A 25276-nucleotide genomic window follows, 5' to 3' on the forward strand; every position below is an offset into this window, starting at 1 on the left:
ACCATTTCTTTGTCTATTTCATTCTTCAAACCACCAAGTCTTTTGAATTTCATTTTCTTTTCTTGCCTCCACTCTGCAAAGAACAAACACCCAGTACAAGCTTAAGGCTCTACATATAAATAGTGAAAGTAACGGTTCATAGCTATTGTTTAAGAAGTATTATACAGCCAGCAGCTAACTCATTGTTTGGCATGTAAAAGATACAAAATACTTAGTTACAGAATTTTAAGTGAACCGGCAAGGAGTTATTGTGATGTGGCCACTGAAAATAATTTCACCAATTATTACCTCCTGCTTAAAAATAAGAGAAGAAAAATAATTTGAGAGTTAAATTACCGGTCTTAGGAAATCTTAAAGAGCTGCTTTAGACATAGTAGATGAATCCTGTTGTTAATCCTCTGGATAAACAGAAACTTGAAAATTTTTTTAAATTTGCACTTTCTGTTGCTATTGTGAGCCCTGGTGGTGCACTGGTTAAGAGCTTGGCTGCCGACCAAAAAGGTCAGCAATTCAAATCTACCACCTGCTCCTTGGAAACCTTATGGGGCAGTTCTACCGTGTCCTGTAGGGACACTATGTGTCAGAATCAGCTCAGTGGCGATGGGTTTGGTTTGGTATTGCTGTTATATAAAAATTCACCAACCTCCAAAAACCTTAAAATTCCAAATAGCCTGGGTGAAGCCTTGCTCTTGGCGTATCTGAGCGGTCTCTTATGCAGAATAATACTGTGTCATTATAAAGCTGCCGGTGCATATTGTATGGTTCCTGAGTATCTTGGGTTCAAAAACAGCTCAGAGCTCGAACACTGCTGACCGAAATTGAAAGATGAATCACTGCTATAAGTACTTGTCCTATAGTTAGTAGAAAAATGTCCACTTCATATAGTCTAACCATGAATATGCCTTAGAACAAATCATTGTTTTCAATGACGGTACTGCCTTCATTGCTTAGTTTGTTAGTATGCCCCTGAAATGTCATATCTGTTCTATGCGCTGTGTCTGTGACAAACTGCTTTAAATTGTGTTACCTTCCTTAAAATATGTTTACTCCTTAGGTCAGTCAGAGGGTAGTTAGTCATTTCACCCCATAAAGGTGTATCCCTTTGGCCCTTTTTCTTCTTTTAGAGCTCTTTCCCCCCTGACTTTTCTGTTTCCTAGTGTGGAATATTTTCTCCCTCTTCTTACTCCCTAGCCGGACCTTTTATTTTATTTGAATTTAAATGGAAAGTGGAGGACTGCTGGTTATAGGGGCTTGTCCCTCTCATTGGCTCTAAAAGTGCTCTAACACCATGGGTGTGGGCTTAGAGTTTAGGAAGTCTGCTGTTTTCCTAAGCACACTTGGGAATATTGTCCAGCATGGTAAACTGGTAAAATTACCCCCAGAAGTGAGACTTGATTTTTATAGAAGTGACGAGGCTAAGGCACCTGCAGGTTTTTTCTAACCTGTATCACTCAGATGGCTAGTGTTTCAGCTGAGCTAGAACTAGAACTAGAACCCAGATCTCCTGATTCCTCATTTCCCTTCCCAGAATTGCACCCTGCCTCTCTCTGCTTTATCAGTACTCCTCAGGGAATTCTGCATTGTTGTGTAGCATTATCCTCAAAATCTGAATGATCTGTTCTTTTCCTAGCCATTAAACAAACCTCTCTTACTTCTTAGAGGAAATGGATTGTATGGCTCTGTTAGGTAAACCTGTACTGTGTTCTAGGTTCAGTAGAAATTGATACAGGCTTTACTTTGAGAGGCACAAAAAGCTCTCCAGAATTCATTTATAAAAAATAATAGCTTAATTATGAAAGAACCAACCCTGTTAACAGTTAGCTTCTACGTAGCCTTGTTTTACGTGCACCTTTCTTCAAAGAATCTTTAAGAATTTTTTAAGACTGTAGAAACTAGTGAGTTTTATTATAATAAATACAGAGCTGAGTAGTATATTTTATATTTAAATTCTGTTTTTAAAAATCTTTAACATAAATGTTCACCAACTTGATTAGAAGGATAAGACTCAAAATCATTCCTGTTCTCTTTTCTCTTACTGTCCCCTTGTTATTTTTCTCTCTACCTTTTTTCCATTTAAATTAGAAAATAATCTTACTGTCAGCCTGTCTCTGTTCATTAATGGGCACATGATTCTCATGGCTGAGAGGTTTTCATCTTCCTGGGTAACTGAAATTTCTTATCTTCCTCTGGTTCTAATGAAATAATCGTGTGCTAAGTACTTGAAATGGCATCAGAACCTTTTCTGTTGTTCCACTGCGCTTACCTGTTGCTTTTGTACTTTTGCTTCACCTCAGCCACAACATGTTACCATATGTGCCTCTTCCAGGCATGGAAGCTGCATATAGCACCAGAGGCAGTGAGATGAGGTAAGCCTCCTATGGCACCTGGCACACGAGCGTTCGGCAAATGTTTGTGTATGAGAGACAAAGCACACAGTGTGGGCAGGGATGGCACAACCCTGACTTTTTGTCCTCTGAAACCTGGGCCACGTCTCTTAGATGAACATCTCTGAGATTCGGACGTGTTCATTACAGCTAGCAACTAGGGATATGTGAACAATACCACTTATAAAAAACAGTCAAAATCTCCAGCCAGCTCATTGCTCCAGAAGTCCCCTCGCATCTTGGTCATTTAGCCAACTTCATTCCCTGAATGGAATTGATCTCCTCTGAGCAGTATTCATTTGTTTGGTTCACAAAATGTCTTTTTCCCCCAAAAAAACCTGTTCCTTTTTACATTTCTTCTTATAAAACTGCTCTATACCAGTGAGATGTTGACCTCATTCTTGCAGTTTTTTGCATATGTACCCAGACTAGCTCTGGAAGTGAATAGAAAACGGGTTGACAGGAGATGCCATTCCTAAAAAAGAGGAAAACCTTTTAGCCCTAGTTGGGTGTTTAAAGAAGTTGAATATGCTGGACATAGAAAGTGGACACCTCTCATATTTTTCTTCTGTGTCTTTCTCTCCATAATGCTAGGCTTGAGCCTCCATTCCCTACCTTGGTACCAAAGTCTTGCTTGGTAACAGAAACAGCTGTCAGCAAGCTCCTGCTTTCAGCCTCTGAGTTCCAGGTTCCTGGATTTGATGAGTTGGATGGCGTGACAGCAGTGTGCCCCCGACCACAGAGCAGCCATCCAGAACAGAAAGAGGTACCTGTAAAATGCTGGTGGGGAAATGTGACTGTGGCACTGGCGGTGTCAGTGATAGGCAGAGACTAGCTCTTGAGTGTCTTTACCAGACCACCATTAGCTGCAGCTGAGTACTGGAGATGACCAAGCAAGAAGTGTTTCTGATTGGCCACTGAAGAATACCCTAGATTTTTTTCATCTATGTTGTGCTTCAGATCCTTTTTGCTTGAAGAGAGCATTTAACGGTGTATAGAGAATTGGACCAAAGAGCCGCTTTGTGCATTCAGATGAGTGAATGCTCTTCAGTTTTGCAACATCCGCTGTCTCCAACAGTTAGACTTTCATATTGATAACCTCAATATCAACTGAGTGTACAGTTTTGTTTTAGTCATATAAAGGGGAGTAGTTGCTGAATGCACAGTTGGCAGGAGGATGGGAAGCTTTATCACAGTCTACTTAATAGAATCATCTATAAACTGAGGAGGTGGTTTCTTTGAGTGTGAAGGAGACTTTACATATTTAAAATGTCTTTTAACTTGGAAATCCTTCTTCTTAACCCTTAAAAATAGGCTGAGCCAGAGAAGAGGCCAAAGAAAGTCTCACAGATTCGCATCCGGAAAACTATTCCTAAGCCAGACCCTAACCTTACCCCCATGGGCCTCCCTCGACCCAAAAGGTGAGCTCCTTCTCTAATCCGAACTAAATTTAACTTTCACGGAAAATAGTTTGGCCCAATATAATGACCGTATACTTGGATCCATTTACTATACATCTAGGAATTTATTGCAAAGAAGTAATTGGTAATGTGGCCAGAGATATAATGTACAAGGATGTTTTAATGCTTTCTTAATTTTTATTGAGGTGACTATGCAGGTATTTTGCTTGCCCGTTGCATATGTAATCTCAGTCATTGTCAACAACATTGTAAGGTAAGTACTGTTGTTACCCCACGTGTAGGTGAGGATACTGAGGGCCAGGGGTTAAGAAACCTGTGTTAGGTTGTAGTGTCTGCCCATGGCACACGTGTTTTCTGTCTAGCACAAGCTTTACCTCGCTCCTGTGTCCCGGCTCCCAGCACTTTGCATACAGAGCTGGGAAAGGATCTAAATGGCATGAGGAAGAGAAGTTTAGCTTTTTAGAAAATGCCAGATCCACATTATGATCTATTTTATTGCCATTAAGAATTCAGGTTTCAGAAATTTCTTTTTTATGACATAGAGAATTGCTAACTTTGTAAAGTGAGATAGAAAGAAAAAACAGATCACCAAATTATATGTGGTACAATTCCAGTTTTGCAATTTATGTATAGCACATGAACACACTATAAAAACAGACTTTCATCTCACACCTTCATTTCTCGTTGGCAGATGAAGCCTACAAATGATCCCTTAAGTAACCCTGGGTAGTTATTTAACTTTTCTGAGCTTTAAGAACTTAGCTGTAAAATGTGAATAAGAGAAGTCCCCAAAACAGGATTGCTGTACAGTCCAGTTGAGAAAAAATGTGTACTAGATCTTTTATATAGTGCTTCACAGAGAGCATGAATGCAATAACTGCTTAATTATGGTGATGATGAGGATGGCAATTGCTGTCCGCTTCTCCCACGTGATTTTACCCTAATATAATGTATTTTTGCCTTGTAATTATTTTAATCATCTATCCTATGTGTCTTTCAAAAGACATTTCAACAACAGTTCACCAGCCAAGGTTGAAGAGTACTTAGAATGAGCTAGGATTCAAGTTCAGCTATATGCCATCTTGCCTTTGTGTGGAGGTGTAATTTTTTTAAAACGTGGGTCATATAAATAAGTAGTTGGAAATGGAAAGAGTTTTAATATAGTAATGTCATTCAGTACTTTCACTTTTTTCAAAAGTTACATGCCAAAAAAAATCACGGAATAGCTTATCATCAAATTATATTTATGGATTTATCACTTAATTTTTTTTTCAAAGCAATGCATCGGAAAGGGCTTGACTCGCAAAGGTTACGTTGCCCAGGCCTTGGTAGCAGTCACTGTGTCAATGTCTGGGAAGTGCACCAAAAAGCTTGTACCAGTAAATGTCAAATGCCTACAAATGTATCTGTTACTCGTTCACTTAGAGGCTACCTTATTTAATTTGATGTTCTGAAAGGAGGTTGGAAAAAGTAAGAATTTCATTGAATTTTTTGCCTATAATATTTTTTAATAAAATGCTTTTATCATTTTGAATATGTTTGTTTTTTTTTAAAAAAAAAACCTTAAAATCGCAGATTTATTGCTTTAAATTTATGGAAAATACTTGCCACATAACTTATCGGCAAAGGCAATCTTTATTCAAGCCAGTCAGCCAAATCATTCTTTCTCTCTGACAGAAAAGGTCTGACTTTACTGTCCAATTCAAGTAAATGTGTTAGTTTGCATTTTGAAGAAAGTTATGCAGGGTACTTAGACATAAATTATGGAACACACCTTATAAGGTAGAGTTCTGAATTCCATAAGGTCAAAATTAAAAACATATATAAGTAATATAATTAATTTATCTTTTTAAATAAATTATTGAATCAATATAATCTATTTCTCATTACTTAATTTATAATAAAGCAATGTAATGTATAGCTAAAATGAGAAATTATGAAGTGAGGAGTTTGATATATAACATGATATCTTGCTTCAGTAAGTATATATGTGTACATGAATCAAACTCTGTTACTGGGCTTCTAGGACCAATTAAGAATCATGTAGAAAAACCAGAAATAAATCTTATGTAAATTTCATGGTTGCTGCTATATTTAATGTAGGAGAAAAATGTATCACTACGAATCAACTGGCGTGGCAGCTCACCATAAAACGTTGTTGTTAACAGGCGGTGGAAATTATAGCATTTTATAAGATGAGACTACTGTAATCGAATTAAATGTTTAATTATACAAGCTAAAGTTCATACCTTAACTGAAGGAAATTACCTAAAAATTTTATCTGTGGATTTAAACACTTCATCTTGAAGTATTTGATAGTCCTAGTAGATACTTCAGTTACATTGAAAAAAAAAAAAAAAGAATCAACTATTAAGTGGAGCTTTTCTTTCTTAGTAATGATTTTGTTACTGAGAATTGAGAACAGGTTGGAAAAAAATACTATGTTCAATTAAATACATGAACAAGCTTTTTTAGTGTTTGGAGCTGTTTTTTGCAGGATCTCTCCCTTAGTAGGCATTATCTAATGATAATTTGGGAACAAATGAGGCAAATTCACTGTGACACTCCCATTCCACAAGACATTTGGAATCAGAAAATCCTAACACCAGCCAAAATACTCTCATTTCTAAAGTCATGAATCTCTGTTAACAGAAATATGCATAAGGCGGGGCACAAGCTGCAGGCAGGTTTACAGAGATTTCATCAATCACCACAGAGGGCTTAGGAAGATCAGTCGTTTGATTCATATACCAAAATAGAATTCAGGATGGATAGGGGCTGTTGCAATAGAATTTGTGGGAATGGAGAAACCTACATGAGAGTTGAGGCTACTTCTCAGATAGCACTTTTTGGAAATTAATCAAGAGATTGATTTTCTTAAAACTCTGTCTTCTTTTATTCTTTGGAAAGTCTTCTGGTATACTGGTATGAAGACCACTGGTCTAGGGTATTTAGTGGCAACCTTATTTAGCTCTTAGGGTTTTTACCTTACACTATGTATATTAGTCTGGGTACAATCAGGAGACAGAAACCATATAGTATTTTAAACAAAGAAAGGTAATGTAAAGAAGTATTAAACTATGATAGAAGAGATAAAGATGTAAAGAGAATTCTGAAGAGTACCTAGGACTGCGGGAGAATACTCAAGGAAGGATAAACTTGATCCCTTCCCAAGGTTGGGATTTAGACTTGGTTCTAGAATTTGTGGTTACAGCCCATAGATAACTGGGTTGCTGAGGCCAGAGCTGGTTCAAAACTGGGCATGCAGGAAACAATAGCCTTTTTGGCACAGATGAGCTGAGGTTGGTGGGTATGTGCACAGAGGGAGGTGGGATACTACCTAGGTAGCAATGGGTGCGTGAAGCATGTGGTGTTTGCTTCAGGAGGGCCATGGGAAACAATCTTCAGGGAGTTGGGGTGCCACTGTGTGCTTAAGTCCTAATGTGCAGTGTCTGTATCAGGAGACCTGCAGCAAGGTAGTCACAGGGCATAGGTTGCGAGGTTGCTGAGGGACTGACTGTGTGCTCTGGCTGCACACCAGGGCAGAGCACCTCCAGATGACCCCACATACACACGTCAGTGGACCTTGCAGAAGCAAGAAAAGAAGCACACTTCCTCCTACACGTCACCTCCAGAGCTCACTTCCGATACAACTCATATTCAGGGAAAAGGTGAAATGCTTAAAGAATCCAGTCCAGTATCACTAAGCAGGTACTAAAGGGTAAAATTTGAGCAGAGAGGCAATAAACTAAAACTGGCACATTCCAGTAAACAGTAAAAGTTTGAACATATTGTTCACTTGAACAAGAGCTGTTCTTTCAAAAAGAGATTTGAATAAATGAAAAGGCACATATTTAACACAATCACAAAGTTCACATGGAAAAATAAGCAAGAAGAGTCAGGAAAATTCAGAAAAGAAGTGAAATAAGAGAGTACTAGTAATAAAAAAAAAAATTTTTTTTTTTTTTTTAGTAATAAGAAATATTAAAATATGAAGCCTAAGTAATTAAAACAGTATGCCAGAGCATAAATATACAAATCCGTAAAACAGAATAGAAAGTCTAGAAATAGACACAAATATAGAGTGAAATTTAGTATATAACAAAGGTGGTATCTCAGATCAGTGATAAAATGATGCATTATTTAGTTAAATGGTGTTGAGACAGCTGGGTAGCCATTTTAAGAAGAATAAAGTTGAATCTATACCTCATACGCATCACTAGAAGAAATTCCAAAGGACTCAGATTTAAATGTAAACAAATCAAACCATAAGAGAATTTGAAGAAACCATGGGAAATGCCTTTTTCTAGCTCAAATGGCTAACACAAACTCCAGAAGCCATAAAATAAAGATGGAAAAATATATTACAGAAAAATCAAAGCACAAACTTGTATGCCAAAGGGTTAATTTCTTGATATGTATCTGTATATACACATCCATGTATGTGTACACACTTAGAAACATACGCGGCTTCTACAAATGAAAATCCTGACACCAGAATGAGCAAACAATATGAATAGATAGTCCACAGATAAGAAGATACAAATGGCCTTTAAACATATGAAAAAAAAGATCATCACCCATAGTGAGATAATTACAAATTAAAATTACAGGCAGTCCCTGATGTACAACAGGGTTCCGTACAGACAATGGCATCCTAAGTTGGTTCTGACCTAAGTCAAATATCTTTTTTTTTTTTTTTTTTGGTGTTCATTAGTCCCTGCTATATGGCAGTTTTTGAACAGTAAATCGTAACATTGAACATCTGCAAGTAAATGTCTGAGAACGATAACATCAAATTACATACTGCAACATCGTATTAGTACATATTATTAACGATAAGATGTACCAAAAAACCCAGATAGTCCTAAGTGCGGGTTGCTGTAACTCAAACTACCTATAGTCTAAGTTACTACTAGTTTGCACCAGTCAAATTGGCAGAGAGACAACATTTGATAACCAAGTATTAATACATCACATGTGGGATTGTAAATTTGTGTAACCTATATGATGGACTATAGCTATCAAGATTATAAATGCACAGACTTTTTGATTCAGTAATTCTAATAGTATTTATCATACAGATATACATCCATATATAGGAAGTGACATGAGTTGGAATCAACTCCATGACAATGGGTTTTGGGTTTAATGAGAAAAGATTAAAAACATTTCTCAATACAGGGCTGGTTACATAATTATGGTATATCCACTCAAAAGAGTATAATGCAGCCATGCAGTTTTAAATAAATATACAGTGCTTATATACCAGTGTGAATGGTGCTGTGAGATATTGTTTAAGCTAGAGCTGAATAATGTCAATAGAATGCTGCCATTTGCATAGGATGGATACAGGAGGTAGGGAAATAAAATTTTAAGACCTCTGTATTTTATACAGACTATTTCTGGAGTCAGGTTCTGCATAAACATTCCTTTGTAAATGAGAGACATAATTTTTCAAAAACTGAATTTTAACACACTCCAGATATTTTGTCTTGGGCCTTATTTATGAATTTGTTCTCTATGTCAGAGTGTAACAGCCATTGTCACCCAGGCAGTTTGGTCATCCACTGGACATATTCTAAGCCAGAATACAGACGCCATTAAAAAAAAATATTGCTACATCTACAACTAAACAACAAAAACACAACCTGATCATAAACGGGCACAGGACTTGAACAGATATTTCATAAAAAGAGGATATTCAAATGGGCAGCAAGCACATGAAAAGATGCTCAGTGCCATTAGCCTTTAGGAAAATGTAAATTGAGACGACATGAGAGATTTCACCCACACTGGGGTGGCTATGGTAAAAAAAAAAAAAATGGAGGGCAGATACTGGCAAGATTGTGGAGAAACCAGAACCCTTATCCATTGCTTGTGGGGATGTAAAGTGGTGCAGCCACTATGGAAAACAGGTAGTTCCTCAGAAAGTTGAACACAGGGCTACCATATGACGCAGCAATCCCAGTTCTAGGTATATACCCAGAAGACAGGAAATCGTGAACACAAGCAGAAACTGTACACTAGTGTTCATTACAGAAGTTTTCACAGTAGCCAAAAGGCAGAAACAACCAAAATGTCCATCAAAAGATGAATGGATATACAAAATACATACACTAGAATATCACTCAGCCATAAAGAGAAATGAAGTATGGCCTAATGCATGGCAAAACATGAATGAACTTTGAAAACATAATGAGCAGAATAAGTCACAAAAGGACAAATACTGTATGATCTCACTTACATAAATTAGCAAATATATCGAAATTAAAGATCATTTTTGGTTATCGGGGTTGGGAGGGAGGGGAAAAGGGGGAGTTTTTGCTTAGGGGGCACTGAGTTTATGTAATCATGGTGGAATAATTTGGAAAAGGATAGCAGTGATGGTTGCACACTATGAAGAATGTAATCAGTGTCACTGAATTATACATGGAGAAATTGTTGAATTGTGTAATGTATTGGTGTGTATATTTTCACCACAATTAAAAAAAATTATTGCTCCATATTATTTTGTATATGTCCCTATATCTCAGCATTAAGATCGTGCTTCGTGCAGACAATTTTCAGTGAAAACTCAGAACCGGCCTGCCTCCTGATTTAATATGCACACTAGAAAAAAAAAAAAAAAAAAGACTTGTCCTATAAAGTGTATAAACATTAAGTGATGAATTTAAATTTCTGCTCCAGTTTCATCATAGAATGGCATGGCCATAACAAATCTTGGAAATTGATTATCCAGCCCCAAAGATGTGTCATAAAGCAGTTAGTGACAGACCTAGACTTTAGAACTTTTATGTCCATAACCTTCCATCCCAATTCTTATTTCACCATAACCCTCATGACTGGGGTGGAGATGAGGTATTGGAACTTAAGGTTTAACAATATGGTAGACCCATTACCCTAGTGACCTTTCTTTTGAAAACAAATAACAACGATGGATAAAATATTAGTCTTTAAGTGAATCCTTAAATTGTTGGGAAAATAAGGAATTATCAGAGCCCAAAAACTTAAGTGTAAGTACCAATCCAGAGAGGAGAGAGGTAAGTGGGCACCAAAGCCCACTTTTGCTTTGAGGGCATGTACAAAATCTTGATTTCATTGAGCTTAGGTTTTCATCGACATCCAGGGTGCAAGGACAAGAGACATCTATGCCCTTAACAAGATGAGACACACATTAAATTGACCCTGCCCCCCAAAACTGCTTTTAACCTCAATGTGAACCTGAACCAAAAATAAAACTGCATGCCTTCCCTATGTCCCCAAAAGGACAGCAAGAGAAATTGACTTCCACAAATCCTGGCACTGAGTGCAGGAAAAAAATTCCCACTTGAGAATTAATGACCACAAACTTACCTCATAGATTTGTAGCCTAAATCAAAGCTGCCTAGGTAGACTGAAAAACCTTCTGTTGGGAACTTTGTTTACAATGTTCCTGAGTTGGTAGTGCCCTCAGGCTCCTGACAGAGACAAATATTGAGGAACCCACCTTCAATTCTGGCCCCAAATAACATTTAAGAAAGTTGAAACAACTCAGTAAATCACAAAGCATGGAAGGAAGCAAGGTTTCATGAATGAGTGCCAACAAAAACAGTAGACAACAAATCAAATCTGAAAATAATTCAGATACTGGAATTATAATATTAATTGGTATATTTTATATAAAGAAAGAAAAGTAGATTGAAAATATGAACAAACAAGCTAGAGACTTAAAAATGACCAAGTAGATTGGGAATGGAACCAAAAAGTTTCTAAAACTGAAAAAAAAAAAAAAAAAAAAACTTAGAATTGAATTAAAATTGAGTAATTGAAATAAAACCATAAAGGATGGGTTTAACAGTAGGTTAAATAGAATCTATGTACAGGAAGATAGACCTGAACACATTTTGCAGAATAAAGCACAGCAATAGAAAAATGGAAAATATGACAGGAAAGAAGGGTAAGAGAGATGGAGAAGATTAAAAAGATCTAAATAGATAATCTAATCAGAGTTCCAGAAAGAGAAAGAAAATGAGAAGGAAAAGTAGTAGTCATTAAAATAAAAACCAAACCCACTGCTGTCGAGTCAATTCCGACTCATAATGACTCTATAGGACAGAGTAGAACTGCCCCATAGAGTTTCCAAGGAGCACCTGGCAGATTCGAACTGCCGACCTTTTGGTTAGCAGCCGTAGCACTTAACCACTATGCCACCAGGGTTTCCCTTGGTAAAATAAATGCTGGTCAAAAAATAAGAATCCCAAGCAGCATCAATAGAAAGAATTCCAAACTTAAATGCATCGTATGAAAAAACTGCAGAATATCAGAGACAAAATAATAATATAAAAGCAGCTGGAGGCCTAATGAATATACAAACAGAAATACACAATAAAATAGCAAACCAAATCCAGCATCATATAGAGAAGATTATACAAAATTACCAAGTGAGATTTATCCCAGGAACGTGAGGTTGTTCAGAGTACAAAAACCAATGAATGTAATACCCCATATTAACAGAATAAAGGAGAAACTCCACACGATAACGTTAATAAAGAAAAACATTTGACAAAATTTCATGATAAAAACACTCAACAAACCAGGAACAGAAGGGAAGTTCAAGTGGATAAAAGGGCATCTTCAAAAGACCGACAGCTAACACTACTCAACGATGAAAGACTGAAAGCTTTTCCTCTAAAATCAATAAGACAAGGGTGTCTGTTCTCACTGCTTCTGTGTAACATTGTACTAGAGGTTCTAGCCAGAGCAATTAGGCAAGAAAATGAAATTAAAAGAATCCAGATTAGAAAGAGAAGTAAAACTATATCTGCAGATGACATGATTTTATAAAGAATCCTGATTGCCGTTGTCTTTGAGTCGATTCCGACTCATAGCAACCCTATAGGACAGAGTTTATCCCCCCCCCAAAAAAACTATTTAGAGCTAACAAACGAATTCATCAATAGTGCAGGAAACAAGATCAGTATATAAAACAATTCATTTCACTTCTATACAATAACATTGATCTAAAAATGAAATTAAGAATTAATGAAATGGGAATAAATTTTACCAAAGAAGTACAAGACTTGTATACAGAATACTGCAAAACATTGTTGAAAGAAATGAAAGATCAAACTAATGAAAAGACATCCTGTGTTCAAGTATTGGAAGAATTAATATTGTTACAATGCAATACCCTGCAAAGTGATGTACAGATTCAGTGCAATCCCTATTAAAATCCATTCCCCCCACACCTTTTTTTGTGTGTCATTTGACAAGTTGGTCTTCAGATGTGTGGAAATGCAAGTGACCCAGAATAACCAAATATCTTGAAAAAAGAGCAAATTTGATCGACTCAAACTTCCCAATTTCAAAACTTAGTACAAGGCAACAATAATCAAGACAGTGTGGTACTGTCGTGTTGTTGTTAGTTGCCTTTGAGTCAGTTCCAACTGACAGCAACCCTATGTATGACAGAACGAAACACTCCCCAGTCCTGCACCATCCTCACAATCGTTATGCTTGAGCCCATTGTTGCAGCCACTGTTGTAAGGATAGACATAGAGATCAAAATACTTATTGGACTCTTACTCCTAATAGAAGTAAGAGTCCAATAAGTCCATGCATCTATGATCAGTTGATTTTTTACAAGGATGCCAAGACCATTCAATGGGGAAGAACAGTATTTTCAACAAATGGTGCTGGGACAACTGGATATAATATAAACTAAATTATATCTACGTGCAAAAGAATTAAATTGAACCCCTACTTCACTCCATATTAAAAAATTACCTTCATAGATCAAAGTTCTAAATGTACGTGCTAAAACTAATACTCTTAGAAGAAAATACAAATGTAAATCTGTGTGACTGGATTAGGCAGTGGTTTCTTAGATGTGACACCAAAAGCACAACAGCTAAAGGAAAGATGAACAATTTGGACTTCATTAAAATTAGAAACTTTTGTGCATCAAAAGTGAAAACAGCCAACGAAAATGGTAGAAATATTTGACAATCACACACCTGATAAGTGTCTAGTATCTAGCAGATATAAAGAACTCGTAACAACAAAAAGACAACCCAATTGAAAACTGGGCAAAGGACTTGAATAGACATTTCTCCAAAGAAGATGTACAAATGGCCAGTAACTACATAAAAAGATGTTCTCAGTCATTAGGGAATGGAAATTGCAACCACAGTAAGATAGCACTTCACACCCATTAGGATGTCTATTATCAGAAATTGGAAAAGGTAAGGATATGGAGAACCCTCATCCATTGCTGGTGGGAATGTAAAATGGCGGAGCCACTGTGGATAACAGCTTTCAGTGTTCTTCAGAAAGTTAAACATAGAATTGCAATATAACCCAGCAATTTCACCCTTAAATGGAATTCCACTGTTAAAGAGAATTGGAAACATAAGCCCCCATCAGTGCTCTTGCAGCATTATTCATAGTAGCCAAAATGTAGAAACAACCCAAATGTCCCGTCGACTTGATGGATATACAAACTATGGTTTATTGTATGGTATCTATATGTTTATTCAGCCACAAAAAGGAGTGGGAGTACCGATATATGCTACAACATGATATATGCTACATGGTAAGTAAAAGCCAGGCACAAAAGGCCATTTGTATGATTCATTTATATGAGATGTCCAGAATAAGCAAATTTATAGAGACAGAAAGTAAAGTAGTGGTTTCCAGGGTTGGAGACAAGGAGAAATGGGGAGTAAATGGGTATAGGATTTGTTTTGAAGGTAATGAAAATGTTCTGGAACTAGGTAGTGGTGATATGTGCACAGCCTTGTGTGTGTATTAAAAACCGCTGAATTAATTATACATTGTAAAATGGTATGTGAACAGTGTGATTATAGATTGAGTGCAGGAAATACACAAGATAAGTGTAGAATACGTTGGCATACCAATAAGCAAGGAAATTCTCAAATACTATTAGGGTCATATCAAAGGAATTCAGGAACCAGCTTGAAGAGACTCCCACTGGCCACATGTGGAACATCAAAAGGGATAGTAACTGCAGTAGATTGAAGCACATCAAATAATAATTAAATCTAGTAGTCAATAATGCTCTTTTCTAAAAACAAAAACTCTTTTTAGGGTATTAGGGAACCAGTTCATTATTTGGAAAATTGCTGAATAAACACAACCAAGCATATGACCTGCTTTTCTTATGCAAACTATACGTTAGTTTTACCAGACAATTAATGAGCATGAAGTTTCTCTTTATGTAGAAGTATTCTACCTAATAAATGGAAGAGGAATGATAGATTGTTACCCATTTAAAAACCTAAAGAAATAATACTGTTCATCACTGTTTGTCACTAGCTGCTAATATCACAAAAAGACAAAGGTCTTATGTGCTGATGATGGCCACCTAAAAGTCTTCTTACTGAAAACAGTTGGACCTAAATCTGATCATGCCTTTCTATCTAGTTGCCAATATATACGAATTACTATACTCCACTCCCCCCCTCCTTTTTTTTTTTACTCATATATCAACGTGGTTAAGTTCCAAAGACCAGGTTGTTATGGGAAAATTGGTGTTATGCAAAAATAGAGGATGACCACATCAAATCACAAAATAGAAGATGACTACATCATTATATAACTGCAAAATTACATCATTACCTAACTGCCAACTCATTGAGAATCATAGCCCAGCCAAGTTGACACAAAACCTTAACCATTACTACCAGTGTTACTCTTAACTCACTCCTGTTGCTTTTAAACATACATCATTAATGTGCAAAATAGTCAGAAAGCAGATTTTTTACTATTGTCATAAATGTGAAATGTTGGATAATGAGATAGTCAATAAATGAGAAGTAGGTGTAATATTTCCCGTATGTTTGGGGAAAAAACATGTTTGGAACAGAGAAACATGTTGAATAAAACCATGGAGATGGAATCAAGAAAATTAAGACTGGGTAAGATTAAAAGCTGGTTTCTTTTACAAATAATTTTTGTTTTTTTTAAAAGAGTGATCTCAGGTTGATACTGTTTATTAAGAAAGATAAGATGAAACAATCAATAACATATAAATTGGGATAGTATTGATTGGAGTTAAAATATTCCAGGGAACTTGTGGTGTTTGGGAAAAGTGTAAATATATTGATGAACATTAGTCTTTGTAAGTTAAGTATGCATGTTTAAATTCTTGCTAAGCATTAGTAGTATAGCATATGATTTCCAAGCAAGGAGGGGGGATAAAGATAGAAATCAATTAATAGAAGAAACAAAACATTGAAAAGGTAGAAGAAAAATAAGGTGTAAAATAAAGTATTGTTAGGTGCCGTCAATTCCATTTTGACTCACAGCAACCTTATGTACAACAGAACAAAACACTGCCTTGGCCGGTGCCATCCTTACAATCATTGCTGTGTTTGAGCCCATTGTTGCAGCCACTGTGTCAATCCACTTCATTGAGGGTCTTCCCCTTTTGTGCTGACCTACTTTACCAACCATGATGCCCTTCTCCAGGGATGGGGTCCTCCTGATAACATGTGCAAAGTATGTGAGACAAAGTCCTGCCATCCTTGCTTCTAGGAGCATTCTGGCTCATTCTTCCAACATTGTTGAAAAAAGGTATTTGCAATAAAGAAGGCATTGGTCTTGCAAATTTCTTTCATGTGATCTCTGGCGTCATTTCTATCACTAAGGCCATGTTTTCCAATTGTTCATTCTTCTTTGTTTTCAACGTTCACATTCCAATCAGTAATTACCAGTACATCTTCATCGCATGTTTCATCAATTTCAGGCTGTAGAAGTTGCCAAAAATCTTCGGTTTATTCATCTTCAGCCTTAGTTTTTAGTGCATAAAATTGAATAATGGTCATATGAACTGGTCTTCCTTGTAGATGTATGGATACTATCCTATCACTGACAGCATTGTACTTCAGGATGGATCGTCTTTCAGTTTGTCATTCTTTGATGGCTTGTGTTTTGCTGTGATGCTGGAAGCTATGCCACTGGTATTTGAAATACCAGCAGGGTCACCATGATGGACAGGTTTCAGCGGAGCTTCCAGACTAAGACAGACTAGGAAGAAGGACCTGGCAGTCTACTTCTGAGAAAATTGGCCAGTGAAAATCTTACGAATAGCAGTGAAACATTGTCTGATAAGTGCCAGAAGATCAGCCCTTCTGGTTGGAAAACATTCAAAATACAACTGGGGAAGAGTTGCTTCCTCAAAGTAAAGTCGACTTTAATGATGTGAATGGAGTCAACCTTTCGGGATCTTCATTTGCTGACGTAGCACTACTCAAAATGAGAAGAAACACCTCCAAACATCCATTAGTAATCAAAACATGGAATATAAGAAGTATGAATCTAGGAAAATTGGAAGTTGTCAAAAATGAAATGGAATGCATAAACACCCATATAATAGGCATTTGTGAGCTAAAATGGACTGGTATTGGTTATTTTGAGTCAGACAATCATATGGTCTATTATGCCAGGAGTGACAACTTGAAGAGGAATGGCATCACATTTGTTGTTCGGTGTGATGGATTGCTTTTGTGTGGTCTTTCTAGCCATGGCCTTGTAACTCCCACCCAAGTAATTGGGCAGGACTGTGTGATAGGGTAATTGTCCACCAAATAGATGGGTCAGTTTTGCCATCTCGCTGGGCTTGAGGTGAGCCATCCCAGAGGTGGGAAAAAGAGAATCCCACCACTACCAGGGAAGAACAGCCAGGAGCAGAGAGCACATCCTTTGGACTTGGGATCCCTGTGCAGAGAAGCTCCTGGACCCAGAAGACAGAAATGTGAGACCCGGCAGCAGAGACCTGGCATGGTAGGCCTCCCAGCCCATAGAGAATGCTGAATGCATTTGGGCAGAGCCAAAAGGCCAGGGAGAGGCATGCCTGTGAGCGTGGCTGGGAGGCTGTCCTGGTGGAAGAACTGTACCCTGACTGTTCGTGAACCTGAATTGTAACTGTTACTTCTCTAATAAACCCCATAATTGTATTGACTGAGTTTTGTGTGGCCACTGCAATAAGTTATCAAACCTAGTAGAAAGTGCTGTGGGAGGGATGGTTGGTGTCAGAGTTCATAAACGTGGCGAGAGAGGAGGCATGTCTGACCTCTGCCTCATAGGAATCAGGCTTGGGTTGTTGATCTTGATTCTCCTTCCCCTCTGTGAAGTTAGAGGAGGTCAGACACTGCCTCCATCCATTTATACACATCGTCAAAAAGAACACTGCAAAGTAAAAATAATAGATATCAATTAAATTTTACCAACCTCAGTAAATGTAAAAGGAGTAAATACCATAAAATTGAAGATTGGCAGCCTGGAAAAGAAAAGGCAGTTACATATTCACATGAGAGACATCTAAAACATATTACAGAAAGATCGAACATTTTAAAAAAATGGAAAAGATAGGCATTAGGGAGGGGACCTGGGTGAGCAAGAACCTCGTGTGGCAAATGTAGTAAATAGATATTAAGGCAAAACAGACAGAAAAGAGAATCACTGTATAATGATAAGTTATTTAATTCACTAAGAAGTTACAACAGTTCTAAACCTTGGGGCGGTTAATGGCATACTTAAAATATATAAAGCAAAAATGCCAGCCACAAAGAGATGTTAATCACGTTATAAAGCAAATCAGTAAGGATATAGATGATTTAAATAGCACGGTTAACTAGCTTGTTTTAATAAATGAATGTGTAATAAGTTTTGCTATTTCTAGCAAACACTGAAATTTCAGAGGCTAACGTGAGGATTTCTTGCTTACACTAAGGCTTCTGATAGGCTTAGAGATCCAGGGCTTTTGAATCACTGTTCAATCTAGGTCACCAGGGCAGGGGAAGAGTACCAGCAATTACTCCAATATTTAGATGCCTTGGTTTAGAAGTTGCATACTTCATCTCTGCTCACCCCAGTGGCCTGAGCTAACCAGGTGGCCCAACTTTACTGGAAGGGCTGAAGAAACGTGGGGGTGCACACGAAGCAGTCATTTTCTTGCCTGTAATACTAAGAGATATACTCCCACTCCTCACTTATCTCGTTATCTCACGTATCTCATTATTGACATTTCTCATTTACAACAATATTAAATAACGTATGCCTGGCAGTAACGAACGCCGAGGTGCGAGGCGAGAGTGACGCTGGCAGTGGTGGTTATGTGTCAACTTGACGGGGCCATGATTCTCAGTAGTCAGTTACGTAATAATGTATTTTGGCAGTTGTATAATGACGTAGTCATCCTTCATTTTGTGATTTGATGTAATCATCCTCCATTTTCACATAATGCCAGTTTTCACATGACTACCTGGTCTTTGGAATCTAACCATACCGATTAATAAGTGGGTGTACTCGGCAAGTGCACAGTCATCTTCACAAAGAACATCACTGGGCTTTACTTCATTATCTATTACTGTTGTAACAGAAATATCGCTAGTGTGTCACCTTCACAAATTTATTTTCTCATAGTTTAGGAGGCTGTAAGTCCAAAATTAGGGCACCGACTCTAGGTAAAGGCTTTCTCTCTGTCAGCCCTGGGGGAAGATCTCTTCGGCATCTATTCCTTGGTTCCTTGGTTATCTTCATGTGGTTTGGCATCTGTATTCCCTGATCTGTTTGCTCACTTGCTTGTTTGATCTGTTTTATATCTGAAAAGAAATTGTCTTAAGACACAACCTACATTAATACTGTATCATTCACATAAAGAAAACTCAATTCCAAATCCTATCCATAGGTATAGGTTAGGATTTACAGCACATTTTTGGAGGGATGCAGTTCAATCCATAACAGCCACCTTTACCAAAGTTCAAAGAATTAGTGTACAGACTGTATTCACTAACCATGATTAACTTAATTTAGAAATCAGTAAACCAAAAGATAGCTAACTTAATAAAAAAAAAAAAAAGCCATAAGTTTAGAAATTAAGAAACATAGTTCTTTTATAAATCATGGGTCAAAATAATAATGGGAATAAGAGTTGAAGATCCAGTCTCTGAAGAAAGTGTGAAAAGTTTACTTTTTCTCCTTCCAGGTTAAAGAAGAAGGAGTTTAGTTTAGAGGAAATATATACCAACAAGAATTATAAGTCCCCTCCTGCGAACAGGTAGGTACACATGGCTGGGAAATAATTGAGTGGGAAGACTTCTGAGATGATTGAAGTAAATCTCCAATATTCTCACTTCAGAACAGGCTTATGTTCAGTTCTGCAAATGATGGGTCTTGGAAAGCTACAGTTGACGTTTTTAGTTCTCAACACTTGAATTGGTGTTTGTGATAGGATGGGAAAGAAATGTGTGTTGGATTAGGTAGGTACATATGAGCACTAAGACATTTGTACAAGGGTATTCATTGCAGCATTGTTCAAGAATAGTAAGGGTGTAGAAGCATCCATTAATCAGGTTTTAGTTAAATTATGGTCTATTCTTTTAATGGAATACTCTGTATAACTATTAAGAAGAGCGAATGAGATACGTGGTATAAAGGACAATGCTTGTTTGCTACCATTTTAGTAAGAAAACAAAAAAATGGAGGCTATGTACCATAAGTCAGCAAACTTCAAGCCAAATCCAGACAGTGGCCTGTTTTTTATGGCCTCTGAGCTAAGAATGGTTTTTACATTTTAAGGTTTATTTTTAAAGACTATATTTTAAAAGAATATGATAGAGATCTAAGTGGCTCACAAAACTTAAAATATTTACTGTCTGGCCATTTACAGAGAAGGGCCAACTCTTGATTATATATGCATATTTATGCTTATCTATGTACTGCCTGACTTTTGGGAGGATGTACAAAAAAATCTTAATGGTATTGCCTATGGTATTGTCCATTTTGAATTGTTTTTCACAATATGCATGTGTTACAGATTCATGAATGTGTTTACTTTTTCATACCAAAAAGGAAAAAAAAAAAGCTTCTGGCCAGAGGAAACACTTGACTAAGAAATTGTTAGTGCAAGTGGTTTTCAGCCCCTGTTGACAAGACGGATTAATGAGCCACATGAATCAAAGTCAAGTACCGTTGGTGATTCTGTTTTCTGCTCCATCCTTAGGTGTTTAGAAACCATCTTTGAGGAACCTAAGGAACGAAATGGTACGCTAATCTCAATTAGTCAACAGAAGAGGAAGCGAGTTCTCGAATTTCAAGATTTTACGGTCCCGAGAAAGAGGAGAGCTCGCGGTAAAGTCAAGGTGGCAGGCAGCTTTACCAGGGCCCAGAAGGCAGCCCTGCAGAGTCAAGAGCTGGATGCGCTTTTGATACAGAAATTAATGGAACTGGAGACCTTTTTTGCCAAGGAAGAGGAACAGGAGCAATCATCAGGTTGTTGAGAAGCAATCCAATTGAGAGATCTCAATTGTTTTTTGGACCTTCTTGAAAGAGGTTGCCTAATTTTGCCCTACCACCCAAACCACTCAAAAGGCACAGCCCATGGATTTTTGCCTATTTTAAGGTGCAAACTTTGTAGTGACCGGTGAAGGAGGGTCCTCTACTTCTACTGCTGAGTGTAGAACCTCAGGAATGCTCCCTTTCTCCTGGAAATGGTCCTGAATGACAGCTGGCCTCCTTGTCCCCATCTCTGCCATCTGCAGGAGGAGGAAGTCGTCGTAGATCTTAAGTAACACTAGGATTCCAAGGACACACGTTACTTGCACGTCCATATGAAAGTTCTGCATTGTTTACGGTGGTGCTAGACCAGGACTTATTAGAAACAGGGCCTAGGGAGGTGGACCTGTCATCCTGCCCTTTGGGGTCTTGCTGGCTCATTTCAGTAGTTGAGGGAAGATGAGCTGCTGTGTTTTCCAGTCCTTTGAGTCCGTCTGCCCAGAGCCTGGGAGGTGTGTGCGTGTGTGCGTGTGTGTGTGTGTGTGTGGCTTTTCCCTGTTGCTTTCCTCTGCTCTGTGTCTGTGTATCACTCGTGCCAGAGGAGCCCATCCAGGCCCCATTGAGAGTCAGTTGCACTTTTAATGTTGTGGTGTTGATGATTTTCATTTGTTTTCTTTTCTTTTTTTTTTTGTATTATTACTGCTGCATGTTTGGAACCTTTAAATGTGATTTTAAAACTTTTTTTTTTCTTAAGACATTGAGGAGAAAAACAGAACCTGTCTTAAGAATCTGTTATAGGCATTCGACCGAGTTTTTGGTGCATGTTATGGGATGATAGACATTTTCCCATTGACATGTTTTAAGCGATCCCTTCCCCATCTCTGACTTCTAGTGTAACTCATTGGGGGGAGCACTTTTCATCTGGGTTCTCATTCTGGCCCACTAAGCAGATGTATTTATTTTAATGACATAAGAAAGAGCAGGTTTCTCCTCCAGTCACTCTTAAAAAAACACTTAAGATTGGGTGTGGTTTTAATGGACTTTATCTGAGATGGTGGTTTGTCACAAAGTTGGGTACAGCAGCTCGGGTGGTAACAAATATGGCCCTGAGTATTTGCAGCTATCAGAGCTGCCTGCTCAGAGGGCAGGAGAGAGGACGAATGGTGGCCCAGATCCAGTGATGCATTCTTGCATGGGATCATAATCAGCCCTCTCTTAGGACACGTCACTGTACTCTGGGTTCCTGTGTCAAACCTATTGGAAATTATATAGAATGCCAGAGTTAGCAAAGTTTCTTTGTTTGTGCCTACAGGAGTCTGTGGGCAGAAGGATGCTGTGTGGGTCAGAGGCCCAAAGGTCTCATTCCTTTTCCACTTAATCCCTCTGTGCCCTCACTCTGCTCCCCTCCTCTCCTTCACTGTGTTTTCTCTATCTCTCTCACTCACTCTCGAAACAAGAGCTCAGAGAATTAACATTCCTTGACTGGTGAGTGGAGTGCTGATGCAGCCTCAGGACGCAGCCTCAGGACACCAGGACATGGGCCACCTCTTCCCTTGCTCCTGGGAGCCCCTGCTGTGAGGAAGCGCACGCGGGAACTGTGAAAGCTCCAGAGACGTTTTCAGTCAGTCTGTTGGAGAAGAGTGGTGGTGCTGGCCTGAAATGTTGGCATCTCTCGTAGGTGTCTTTTTTCCCCATTTGTTAGTGGGCAGGGAGATTGGGGTGGGGGTGGGATCTCTGTGTGCCTTTGCTTTGCAGGTTGACAGTCTGTGCCATGCTGGAGCAAAAAAAAAAAAGTGCCACATCTGTCTTTTAGGCCCACTTCCTCAGCCATAGCATTTAGATAGCTGAAATGTACCGCTGGTAATCAAGAGAGGCTTCTAAGGCCATGGCCAGTTGGATTAGAAGAGAGCCAGGTGTCCACACTGGCTCCTAATGATGCTAACCTGATTCTGCCATTCTACGTCCACTTTGCCCAGACCGTATAGACACGACTGGTTCACCTCACTACCTCCCCCTTCCTGGGACAGGGCTCTTAGACACTAAATGCTTCTCTCTGTCTTTTTGCTTCAGGGAGTGGGATGCGTAAAATATGTTGTGCCATTGCGCAGACATTTTATGGAGCTCCTGCTGGGCAGCTGGCTCACTACCAGGGAATTGACAGATTCTGTGTCCAGCTCCATCACCAGTAGACAGGTCAGTGACCATGTCATCCAGCAGACTGGAGTTGAGATGGACATAGTTCTGGCATCACCAACTTTGCAGAGAAAACAATTTCAAGTTTGTTTGTTATGGATGTGGTACTTGAAGGGGCCAGGAGCAGTGATTTGGAACATTGGTACCTGGGAATAAAGGGATGGGGGAAATGGAGACCTGGGCTGTTAGAAACCCTATCAGTCCCTCCTTGTCCTGGGAAAGTAGGAGAGAACTGCTCTGAGGCTGACCTTCTCTCTCCCCTCCCCAGTCCAAAATTAAGAAGGAGCTCCCATTACAAACTTGAAATTAACTTACCTGAAGTTGATACATCAGATTATAGCTGTGCTCTGCCATACTTGTCTTAACTGCCAGTTTAGCCATTGACCTAACCAGCCATAGTGCTGTCAGTGGTCCCTCGGTGCCGGGACTCTTGTGGTGCCTGCCCATGAGGGGAGATGTTACCTGCTGGCATGCCACCTGCCCACAGCTACAGTAGGTTTGCTTCCTGAGTGCAAGTTGGTATGGGGATTTCCCATCTCAGGTGGTAACTTCCTCAGCTATAGCTCACCTCCAGAGGTTTGCTGTTTTTAATATGGGAAAGAGAGGAGAAATCTCAGGTCCAATCAGGGTTCCACCCATCCAGCTTTTCACTGAAACTTTTTTTTTTTTTTTTAGTTTATAGCTATATTTAGTTCCCACACCCCCTCCTCTTCTCTCTCTCTTTTTTCTTTTCCTTTTGGTCTTCCCAGCATCATTTCTCCATTAGTTTGAACGTACCTCATCACCTGTTAAAGCAGATTATGTCCACTTTTTCTTACTGACCTTACTCTTAAGAGCTACAACTGAGGAAGGTACAGTGGAAAGATGTGATGTTTGCCTTACTCAGAGCCTGAAGAGCTCGGAAACTCATGCTGTGAATCCCATAATTCAGTGCTCCTCTTACAGCTGTGAAAATCATGATACTTCGTCACAATTTTGCCTGAAAGCGTCTTTTGCGTGGGCACCAGAGCCAACCTGATTCAAAATCAATCAATCAGAGCCAATCAATTCAAAATCCCTCTCTCTGGGCACCATAGTTGCACCATGGTTCCTCCCCACCCACCTGACTGAGAGCAGCACAGAAGGGGCAGAATTGCAGCCACAGAGCTGAGGCTTTGGTGCAGGCTGATGGGATACAGAGCCAGTGCTCCAACTCCAGGCTGGGGTTCCATCTCATAGTCAATACCATGTTCATTAAGATCCACGAAAGACCAACTTTTAGGCAGTAATACTTTTCTCCTGTTACCAGGGAGTGAAGTATGCAGTTGGTGCTTTCTTGAATTCCCTTGGAGATTTTGTTCTGCTTTGTTTTTGTAAGCTTTTCCCTTGAAATCATGGAAAGAACCTCTTAAATACCACATTGTGGGTGGCTGTATCCAAAGTATGAATAGTCGTCCAGAGGTGTGGACTGTCCTGAACTCACGTGAGGGAACAGCTCCATGCCAAAACTGAACTCATTTATTAAGCCGACTAGGGAGAGAGGCTTAATTTTACTAAAATCAAAGCTTAATATTATCTGTCCACAAATTGAGCCCCAAAGCTATTGTGACTGTAAAGTGGGGTCGCTATATAGCTCACCATCTAGCACAGCATACTCTCAGATTGGATGCTTGTTAATTACGTGTTTTCACAACTCCCTCTCTGGTGCTGAATTGGATTTGAATTCTTGGTGAGAGGCCTTGACATCTCCTTGGGCTGGTCTGGGCCAGTAAATTGCTGCCTGAAGTGTTTATATATTATCATGGTCAACAGTTCAGTGAAATTTGTACATTTTTGGTAACATTGGTATACATGATGCCCCTGCAATTTCTTTTCTGTTTGGTAGTTTGTGACTCTAAAATTCCCACTGTTATGTGTGTTAATTTATGAAAATAAATTTTTTTTAAACCTTTCAAATAACTCTCCAGGATACTGTTTTATTCTGATGGCTTGATAATTAGTTAAAATTTAGCCTGTAAT

At 38.6% G+C, this 25276-nt stretch overlaps 1 protein-coding gene across 6 annotated transcripts in view; it reads left to right on the forward strand.

Annotated features, from left to right (window-relative positions):
• PRR14L (proline rich 14 like) overlaps window positions 1-25194 on the forward strand; it is an 82039-nt gene extending 56845 nt beyond the window's left edge. For 5 of the 6 annotated variants that reach the window (XM_049865434.1, XM_049865430.1, XM_049865435.1 and 2 more), the window contains 5 exons: window positions 2295-2366; window positions 2979-3150; window positions 3699-3805; window positions 19797-19868; window positions 20814-25194. In XM_049865434.1, the coding sequence (XP_049721391.1) occupies window positions 2295-2366; window positions 2979-3150; window positions 3699-3805; window positions 19797-19868; window positions 20814-21090 (700 nt within the window). In that variant the 3' untranslated portion in view covers window positions 21091-25194. The remainder of the gene's footprint in view (window positions 1-2294; window positions 2367-2978; window positions 3151-3698; window positions 3806-19796; window positions 19869-20813) is intronic. The other variant, XM_049865433.1, reaches the window with a different exon arrangement.
• Window positions 25195-25276: the final 82 nt, after the last annotated feature.

The sequence above is a fragment of the Elephas maximus genome, chromosome 22 (genome assembly GCF_024166365.1).
Source record: "Elephas maximus indicus isolate mEleMax1 chromosome 22, mEleMax1 primary haplotype, whole genome shotgun sequence".
Lineage (NCBI taxonomy): Eukaryota > Metazoa > Chordata > Mammalia > Proboscidea > Elephantidae > Elephas > Elephas maximus.